Source organism: Hyposmocoma kahamanoa, unplaced genomic scaffold (assembly GCF_003589595.1).
Source record: "Hyposmocoma kahamanoa isolate Upper Pololo Valley unplaced genomic scaffold, ASM358959v1 92, whole genome shotgun sequence".
NCBI classification, from domain to species: Eukaryota; Metazoa; Arthropoda; class Insecta; order Lepidoptera; family Cosmopterigidae; genus Hyposmocoma; species Hyposmocoma kahamanoa.
In genome coordinates, this window is record NW_020654748.1 from 20,470,885 (window position 1) to 20,481,199 (window position 10,315).

The 10,315-nt window shown below is 35.5% G+C and overlaps 2 protein-coding genes across 2 annotated transcripts in view; both read left to right on the forward strand.

The window, feature by feature from the left end:
• Positions 1-3,481: 3,481 nt before the first annotated feature.
• Positions 3,482-8,912, forward strand: LOC113236937 (proton-coupled folate transporter-like). The gene is made up of 7 exons (XM_026473164.1): positions 3,482-4,249; positions 4,346-4,490; positions 6,077-6,178; positions 7,220-7,357; positions 7,972-8,055; positions 8,284-8,440; positions 8,684-8,912. The coding sequence occupies exons 1-7, from the start codon at positions 3,482-3,484 to the stop codon at positions 8,853-8,855; spliced, it is 1,566 nt and encodes a 521-aa protein (XP_026328949.1). The 3' UTR covers positions 8,856-8,912.
• A 214-nt stretch (positions 8,913-9,126) lies between these two features.
• The window catches only part of LOC113236938, a 9,332-nt gene continuing 8,143 nt past the window's right edge, over positions 9,127-10,315 (forward strand). The window contains exon 1 of the mRNA XM_026473165.1: positions 9,127-9,192. Coding sequence (XP_026328950.1) covers positions 9,127-9,192 — 66 coding nt within the window. The remainder of the gene's footprint in view (positions 9,193-10,315) is intronic.

Here is a 10,315-nt window from a genome sequence, read left to right on the forward strand (position 1 = left end):
CGATTAGGCCACCGTGGCGGATTATGGTGTAAACCCTTTCATTATTGATAATTATAATAATATTTTTTTAATGATACCCAGTGACGGGAAGAACAAGTAATGCGCCTGGTGATAAGCGACACGCCTGTATATAACAGTTGCAGTGTCACTCCGATCGTTAAATCGCAAAAATCAAAAGGGCATTGCCAATACATCCGTCACCCAGAGGCGTAAAGTTGGCAAGTCCCATGTGCCTGTAATTTCACCAGTACCCTTACCCTTCAAAACCGCGCTAACCGCTCACGCGATACATGCAGCCGTAGACGCATACCACACCTAGAGGTGCCGGTGATGGTTTTATACCGATTTATCAGATATCGAGTTATAACAGGTAAAAGAACTAATATTAATTGCTATTTCGGTAACTACTCTAGCAAACCATAAAGTTTTTAATGCCTGGGTCTGTCATTTAAAGAAAAAAAACAACTTCAAAAATACCTCACGACAATCGTGTGTGTTATTGTTTGGGCTGGTGATTTCGGTGTTTATTTATTGAAAACATACCGTAAGTAGCGTTTTTTAAGTTTACCCTTTTTTTTCTTTTTTTTGACGGGGGGGAAATCTTTATGGAAACCCCTGAGCCCAGGGAGACTCAGGAGTTATGTGGGGACTCTCCCTCCAGACTGGAGGGCCTACCCCACTAGAACCCCCCCGGGTTTCCCTCTCGCCGGTTGAATCGGCGCCGTGGGATCAGTGAACATTCACCACGACGCCGCCCGGCCGCCCTAGCTTACGCCAGGGCTCCCACGCCAACGGAGGGGCGAGTCGGTTGTCCTCCGACCCGCCCCCCAGACGAGTGAGGCCGTGCAATGCAGACTCCGGAGTCCCTGTTCAGAGCCCGCTGGTCTCACTAGGAGATCAGGCGAGCAGCGAACTGCCTTCGCCTTCTCCCCGTACGTCTGCGCCGGAGCAGGTGCGCGTCTGCCGCGTCCTCGCGGACCCGCTCCGCGTCCTCCTTTTGCGACATAACCTCTGCGCAATTTTAAGTTTACCCTGAATATAAATGTTTAACTTAAGATTTTTTTTTATTATAATATAATATTAATTATGGCTACCATCAGCGTGAGCTTATCAGAAAACTTATCTACGCTGGACTTTTCAGCAAACCTTGGGTACAAAATTTAAAACACCGTGATAATCCAAACGATATCAATCGGCCGCCGCCATGATACAATGCAATAGTCAGGTACTAGTGTGTTGCCAGTACAGCCCACACTGCCTCTGCCAACGCCATTAATGTGTACCAAACAGTTACTATATGGAGAAGCTTCTTTCTACATTAATATTGTTAAAAATAAAAAAACATTAATATTATTATTATTTAAATATTTCATTTACACCGTAATATGTTTCGTCTTTCACCCACTGTTTTAATAAAGACTTAAACTTATTTTATGGCTGTAATTTTAATGAATCAGACAAACTATTTGATACACATTGCTTCTACTACTCATCAAGTGGCATTCGTGGTATAGTGCCCATTATCAGTCTGTTTTGGTGATGTATAGATAGATCTTTTAACTGAGAAACAATAAGGCTACCTCAAGGGCTACCTGCTCTTTGCTAAGAGAATACAATTTTGTCATAGAAACTCACATCCTTAACTCGTAAAAGGTGATTTTCAAAAATTTTTACCACACATTTATTTTATTAAATCAAAATACGAATTTCCACGTCTCTAATATTACTTACAATTTTCGTACAACTCTTATCACTTTATATACTCATATTTTTGTGTTCATCGTTCACATGACAAAAGCAATCTTTTGTTCAGATTTCATATCCAGCTTCAGTGGTTTCCGCTTTACCGCGGTTGCATTCAAAATGTGTGTAACAAAAAGGAAATCATCTTTCTTGTTAATTTTACACCTCATAACAGTAGTAGTAAAGAAATTGTTTCCCTTTCACACAATAAAAAAATTAAATAATTAATGACGTCATTCGACGAGATTGATCTGTCAGTAATGGAGGCCTTGAAGTTTTTCCTTATATTCAATAATAATTATTAGTACCAGTAGAGCTCCTTGTGAAAGAGTTCATCCAGGAAGGTAGAAGTTCTGGTGTCAAAAGGTAAGGGTTTTGGTGAAATTATAGGTAAATGAACTTTCAAACTTACGTGGCAGGTGGCAGGTTATGGACAGGCGTGTCACAGGTGTCAGTACTAACCTTACGTATTTCTGCCTTCAAGTAGTAATCTCAACGTTACTGTGTTCCGGTTTTGAAGGGTAAGGGGCTGGTGAAATTACAGGCACATGGGACTTATCAACTTATGTCTCAGTGTGACGGGCACAGTGGTAGTGCCCCTCGGATCTTTGCAATTTAAAGCTCTGAGTGGTACTGTAACAGGCGTATAGCTTACCATCAGGCGTAAGACTTGTTCGTCTCGTCGCTTGAGATTATAAAAAATAATAATAATAAAGGAAGATAAAAAGATTAGTACGTGTTATTTATCCAGATTTGCATAACACACATACTAAAAACGTCAGTTCAATGCACTTGCATTCGCGCACCCCGGAACGCGCGCCCCGTGCATTGCAACGTGACCGATGCAAAACTCGTCATTTTAATTATAATTATGAGCCACTTTTCGGCCCAACGTTCCTGACATCGGACGTAGACTAAATTCCTTTAGTTAAGATCTTTTTCGTATAAGTACTTTTAGACCTAACGTACCTAACTTCGGACGTTCTTAAAATTGTTTAGTTTAAGAAATACCTTTGTGGAAATTTAATATAGTTATTCATCATATTTTCTCGTCTTTACTTCATCTCCACTGCGCCCTATATAATTTACGGAAGAAAAGATAAATGAATATAATTTTTAACATTAATTAAAGGTAAGAAATTTCATCGGGGACCGCACCGTGGGACATCATACCCAATACCAGCTGCCAATCTATTGGCTACCGGAGGCTTTAACTAAATGAATTTAAAAAAACTCCTTATCGAGTTTCGCATGAGACGCCTAAGAATAAAGAGCTTACACTGCCAAACGTGGACTGAGGGTGTCGTATTTGAGACTTGCAGTTCTAGTCTGCTCTACAAAATCTACACATGTTGTATTTCACGCTAGCTATCTTGTTCCCAATTTCCATGGATCGACCGTCATACCATCTTGCCTTTTGCTGTCATCGCAAAATACCAGTAAGCTGCGAAATACCAGTGAGCTCAGGGATAGCCGGTATTTTATACTGGTGTAATTGTTGGTTAACTCATCTTCTCTGCGTCTCCTATGCATCTAATCTTCAACCAGATAAAATTATAATTTTAACTTCAATGCACACTAGCTTTACAAACACTTTGTTAATGACGGCAATTGATATGATAAGACTTGTTAGATCCAGAATGCCCTATCTCGAGCTAATATTTGATAACTTTGTCACACAATAGACCATTTCAGACTCCAATATCAATCTTTAGTAGTAAAAACACTTTCAAACATAATGGAACCAGAATCAGAACCCTTGAAGACTCAAAAACCTAAAAAAAAAACGCTAAAAGAAAAATATCAATACCTAAGACAGAATTTTACTATTGAACCAGTGTTAGCATGTTATGTAGTCCCAGTAGTATTGTCTAAACTCGCAACACAAAATCTCAATTTGGACAAAGCTTGTCGGTTGAATTTGAAGTACAGTGATGCAGTCTGCGACGCCCTCATTGCAAGAAAAGGGGATATGTATCAAAACGAAGAAGCAGCAGTTCAAGAACTCGTTGCTGGAATGGAGGCATGGAAGAACGTTATACTTACAGCTTTACCTAGTTTCTTAATTCTGTTTATAGGAGCTTGGAGCGACAGAACTAGAAGAAGGAAAATATGCATTCTTCTGCCAATTGTGGGAGATTTACTTGCATGTGTCAGCGATATTTTTAGTACCTACTTCTTTTACGAGCTACCGCTTGAACTGTGTATGTTTCTAGAAGCTTTCTTTCCAGCTATAACAGGAGGATGGATTACAATGTTTATGGGAGCATTTTGTTATATAAGTGACGTGTCCAGTGAAGAGAGCAGGACATTCAGGGTGGGTGTAGCTAACCTCTGTTTGACAGCGGGTGGTCCAATTGGAACGGCTTTAAGTGGGATATTGTTGGAGAAAATTGGATACTATGGAGTATTTTCCATAAGTTCTCTTTTATGTTTGTTCAGCATTGTCTATGGAATGTATTGTATTAAAGATCCTGAACTACCAAGACCAGAAAATGATGCTGAGGTTTGTATTAATGCTAGATTATTTTGAAACAGATGTTTTCATGCAGCGGTTTCACTTGAACTCCGAATTTATTGTTTACAAAATATTAACTTACAGGACAAAGGATTTCTAAAGACATTTTTCAATCCGAAGCATGTGAAAGATACATTAACAGTTGCTTTTAAAAAGGGACCAAACCGGCGTAGAACTAAGTCTATTTTGGTATTAGCTTCCATTGCATTCATCTATGGACCTTCTTATGGTATGTACAGTGCGCTTTTTACAAACAGATTAGTATGAGTGTGTTACAAAGTTTCGCTTTTCAAGTAAGGTGTCAACAACCTTGAAAATTACCATTACTAACTTAGATTATGAACGTATACTGAACCATAATTGATAATGATACATACATTGGTTGTAAATAGCACATACAATGAAAAACAGCATGCTACAAAGCGATGCATTATCGTAACGCGTAAATTCAACATAGACAGGTTTCAAATTTACAACGTCGAAGATTTTGACGTAATAATGTAATATTCCTGATGCTACGTCAAAATCCGTAGCAACGTGTGTGTAAATAAAGATATAACAACAAATGAATTATTTTCACTCGATATAACAACATTTTATAATTTCAAAGGATATAATCACTCATGGAATATAATCAATATGTGGTATAACAACGAAAGGAATGATAAACTTTCAGTGTAATAACCATTAGAATAGAATAGAATCATTTATTTCATATTATCAATGTCACAACGTTACAATTAAAATACAATGTCAAGGGATAATATGATCGTCACTAACGCAAACAATAATAATTAATATAAAATAAAGTAGTATAACGGCTTGTCTAAATACAATGAAGTAAAGTAAAACAAAATTACATTTATTTAAAAAAAAACTTGTCGACACTGTGGAATTCATTATCCAATAAAAGGAGTTTTAGTCGGGTATTAAACGTTTCATCGTATTAGATGTAACGATTAATCAACATAATGAATTAATGGTACAATAATTAAATACATTAGTTCGTAAAATGTTTAAGAGCTTTTTGGTTAATAATATATAATACTGAATGAATGTTATATCTGAATAAGTAAATTTTTATATTGGACAAGATCACACACGTTGCTTCGATACCAAAGTAAATAACTAAAGCACTTGTGTTATCGAAAACAGAAACAACCACAATCACACCCGAGACAATATAGAAAAGTTAGTATTTTTTTCTACATTGACCCGACCGGGAATCGAACTCAAAGATGGCGACACACGAAAATCGGTGTGCAATCCACCCGAGCAAGAGATCGTCAAAAAAAATGTTTCTATAAAATGTACATTACGCCATGGTATAGTACATTATAAGTTATTATATCAATCGTTTATTATACTTCATGATACTTTATATCACGCAAGAATAGGTCACATAGATACCTTAAATTAATTATATCTTTTGAGCGTTATATCGACTAAAAATATGTCAGTTGTTGTTATATCATATGAACCGTATCCCCGTAGCAACTTGTTCCCGCCTTTATGTAAAAGAAAATTCTCTACCAAGCGCGAACATATAACAATATCCCATGAAATATTATTTTGTGATAAAAAACATCGCGAACATTGATAAGATATCTCATTATTAAACCACGTCGTTTCTCTAAAGACTTGCTCAAAATTGTATATTCAATGTGGCGTGTAATACTCTCATTAAATGTTACTACTGCTTTTGTTTGTTTAAGTACCACCTTACCTCATAATATATATTATCTTACCGGTCTATTACTGTCTGTTTGTTCTCTTATCATATCTCTATTTAATCAATTAGTAAACGTTTTTCAGGTGAGATGACAGTACGGTATTTGTTCAGCCGATACCGGTTCAACTGGGACGCTCTGAAATACAGCTTCTATCAGACTTTTTACACCGTTTTGCATGCAATTGGTAAGAATCGTATCACACAAAGGCTATACATTGCCAAATAACTTTTCAACCAAAGCAATAAGAAACAGATTCCAAAGTTAAACAAGGATGGCGAAATCTGACCCAATAATTATAAAATCGACGAATAGCCGTTCATGGATCTTATTAGCCGCTCACGCGATGCGCTCGTCCTACCGCAAAATGGCGGCTATTTGGTTTCGCAAATCAGAAAAGGATTCAGTTTAAATACAAGTTTTTAAAAATAAAAATTATTATTCTGCTTTGCTAAATAAATACCCTCCGTACTACAATAAAAACATCTCAAACAAAATGCAGTAATACACCGCAAATCCTGCACTTAAAAAGCACTAATGAAATTTTTGGTGTACTTGGGTAAATATGATAATATTCCGTTTGAGTGATTCTAATGTTTACCATGAAATTACTCCTTAAAGTATAGTTTATAAACATTTATATTCAGGGTAAACTTAAAAAACGCAACTTATGGTACGTTTTCAATAAATAAACACCGACATCACCAGCCCAAACAATAACACACACGATTGTCGTGACGTATTTTTGAAGTTGTTTATTTTTTTTAAATGACAGACCCAGGCATTAAAAACTTTATGGTTTGCTAGAGTAGTTACCGGAATAGCAATTAGTATTAGTTCTTTTATCTGTTATAACTTCGATATCCGATAAATCGGTATAAAATCATCACCGGCACGTCTAGGTGTGGTATGCTTCCAGAGACGCATGAATCGCGTGAGCGGCTAGTATAATTTTACGTTGTAGTTTATGCTTAGTTACCAATATATTTATGTATATTTTTAGAAGTCGGGTATAAACAAATTGTAAACAATGTATTTTAGAATAAATGCAAGAACATAACGCAATTGATTCTGTTCGACCATAGATTAGGTAACAACGTTCTTGTACGTACGTTTCATTGTAAGCATGATCATCAAATCATCCGCTTAGACCATTAAAGAAGTTATCATGTCATGTTGGCATCTCGTATAACTAAGTTCGAAATGTACATAATTATTTAAATTCTAGGTGCCTTGGTATCCGTAAGCATCTTTAGCCGCAAATTCCGCTGGGGTGATTCCGTTTTGGGTCTTATTTCCAGCGTCAGTAAGATAGCTGGGGGATTAGCTACTGGGTTGGCTCAGACTAGCTTTCAAATGTATCTAGGTAAGTTGGTAATAATATAATTATTTTTGTTAATCGCAATCTGACAGTATATCCCAGATTATATAAATCAGTTCATTTATTGCAATATTCCTAAAGTGTCAGACCAAATCGAATGTATGAACATGTAGGCTTAGAATAATAACGCATAGAATGATAGTTTCATATCAAACGAACTGTCACAAGTGAGGCAAAAATCAAATTCATGTAGGCTAGTTTTAGTAGTAGGTTAATTTTCGGTTTTAGTGAATATTTATATAAAAATACAAGTTGAAACGCGTTACTTCCTTGTGGAATGTGATGTTAGTATGTATTTTATGTTTGTCTGACGAATTTTTACACTTATTTACAGCACATTTCGTTATTTTTAGCTAAAATTCTTGATCTGTTCGCATTGCAAGTTGACCTTGAGCACTGAAGGCCCGCCCGCTCGTGTAGGCCCATTGGGCGCGCTTCAATTTGCCTCACTTAGCGTGTGCGGACTATGCGTTATTATTCTAAGCATGTAGTTATTTTTAGAACTCAAATATTCTAGAGACAAAATGCCACAATGAAGAAAAGATTATATAAAAGGAAATATATATAAGCATGTACCATCATTTTGTCCTATTTTTCAGCTGTAGTGATCGAGACTTTCAACGCGACATCCTTTACAGCACTACGATCTATCTCCTCTAAATTGGTCAACAGTGATGAATTGGGTAAACTTTCAACGTTCTTATTGTCTTTTAATTTTAATGCCAATCGTTGATTTCTTTTCGAAACATTTTAACTGACTTACCAAAACTTTTCTAATACATGGTGACTTATCCATCATCAATCAGAATCTCTTGATTGTATTAGGAGTTCGTTATTGCAATTATTCTATACCACCACTATATGCCAAATAAAAATTATCAAACAATTAGTTTTAATTTCTTCGATTTCAGGCAAGATGACGTCACTCTTCAATCTGACAGAAGTAGTAACATCGATGATTTTTGGCCCCATATATTCCTGGACGTACATGTTGACTCTGAAATTTGATGCTGGTTTCGTTTATTATGTGAGCACTTGTCTTACCATTGCTCCCATTTTGATATTTGGGTAATTAACTTTTAATTCCGGACTTAAATGTAACCTTTCCGAAACTTACTAGACAAAGTTAACAAGGACCTACTAGAAAATTCCAAACCTCAGAAATTATTTACAACTTAGATTAGATCGCCACAAAATTTGACCTCGATAAGCTTTGTATTTTTAGTGAGGTAAATTATCTCCGAAATGCAGACGTTACAATGTTTACCTTCGCCATAAATACATATCTGTGATTGACACTTGCTTTTGTAGGTGGTTCTTCAAGCAGGATAAAAAGAGTAGAAATAACAAAAAATCGAATGATGGTGAAAGCTGCAAAGATAACAACGACGAAAAGGATCAACGGAAATCCAAGGAGCAGGAAAAAAAAGACCCTGTGATATGCAAAATTGATCTAGCTGATGAAAAGATTATCATAGAGTAATTTTAGTTCAATTGACTTTATTATTTTAGTGATAAATGTAAATTTTAAATTAAACCACAATTTACCGTTCACCGTTTATATTATTTACAGGTTTACCGCTTTTCTTCAAGTCACTCTCTTCTGACTTATTTATGTCATAAAAAATCTATTCCTAGTTAATGCCGTTGTTGTTATAAATTTCGACCATCAGAAGCAAACGCAGAAACCTGTAGATTAGTTTATTTTCGTTACTTTTACAGTTTAAAGACATTTGGTATTTTGCTTTGGAGTGATGCTGCCGATGTCGGAAGAGATTTTTACAAAAACACAGATAAACACGCACACTCATATCATATCCGTACACAGATTACGCGTATAAAGAGAAGTGTTAACGCCTTCAAAACGTATTCTGGAATAGATGAAGCATTAAGATCTATAGAAAATTAACGCAGTCCTGGCGCAAACGAAACTTATCTCAGAACTTTGTTTATATTAAGTACTTAAGTAAATTCTATGCAGTTTTTGATTTCGATTTCAGTGGCTAACATATGAATATTGCCTTTTGTTTGTCGCATAATGTTAGGTCCAAAAAACAAAAGCCTACCAGTTTTGGCTCTCTGTTCTTCAAAAACTTTATAAGGAAAAAAAAGAATCAGGATAGAAATAATATAGCAAAATGAAAAAAAATAAAATTAAAAAAAATTGAAAATTAAAAACAATAATATTTTTTTTTTATATTAAGTATATTTGTTTCGTTTGCACTGGATGACTTTGACAGTTCTCCGTTACAATTATGGTTATACTTAATTGAAAAGGATTTTTTAATCGACCTGCTTCATAATGCAGATAAATATTCTGTCCGGCAGACGCTAAAATCCTATGTGCAGCAGATAAAAATTCTGTCCACAAATGTGCTGGGCGACACGCACGGTCGGGCACGGGCCCGTAACTTAGTAGTCTTGTCGAGACACCTTAATAGAAGCTGAGTACATAATATTAATGTAATAAAGAAATCGTTATAACTATTATCAACCTCAAATACATTCTAAATTGCATACTTATCAAAAATGTCTAACTTCATTTCCGCGTCGCTTTAGTCGTTTCGGTGGCGCAAACTTTCCCAAAATTACTTCTTTATTATTATTCCGTTATATCTTCCGTATTAGCGAAAAAATTATTAAAAATACTGTTAAGACATACGCCTCTACTCAACACTAAACAATACAATTATTTTAAATCAGAGGTTTTCCTTATCAATAATTACTTACGAAATGCTTCATAATTTCCTTGATATTTAATAAGCGTCTACTTAATATAACCAAGATAAAATGATACTTAAAACTTTGATAAACAGTAGCGTCTCAAGCATCAAACGTAACATTGTTATCTTTTTAATTAATTATGACAACAGATAAGATATTTATCTTATTTACCGCGGACTAATATTTGATGTACTACGCCCTAACTTCTAATGTTTCACA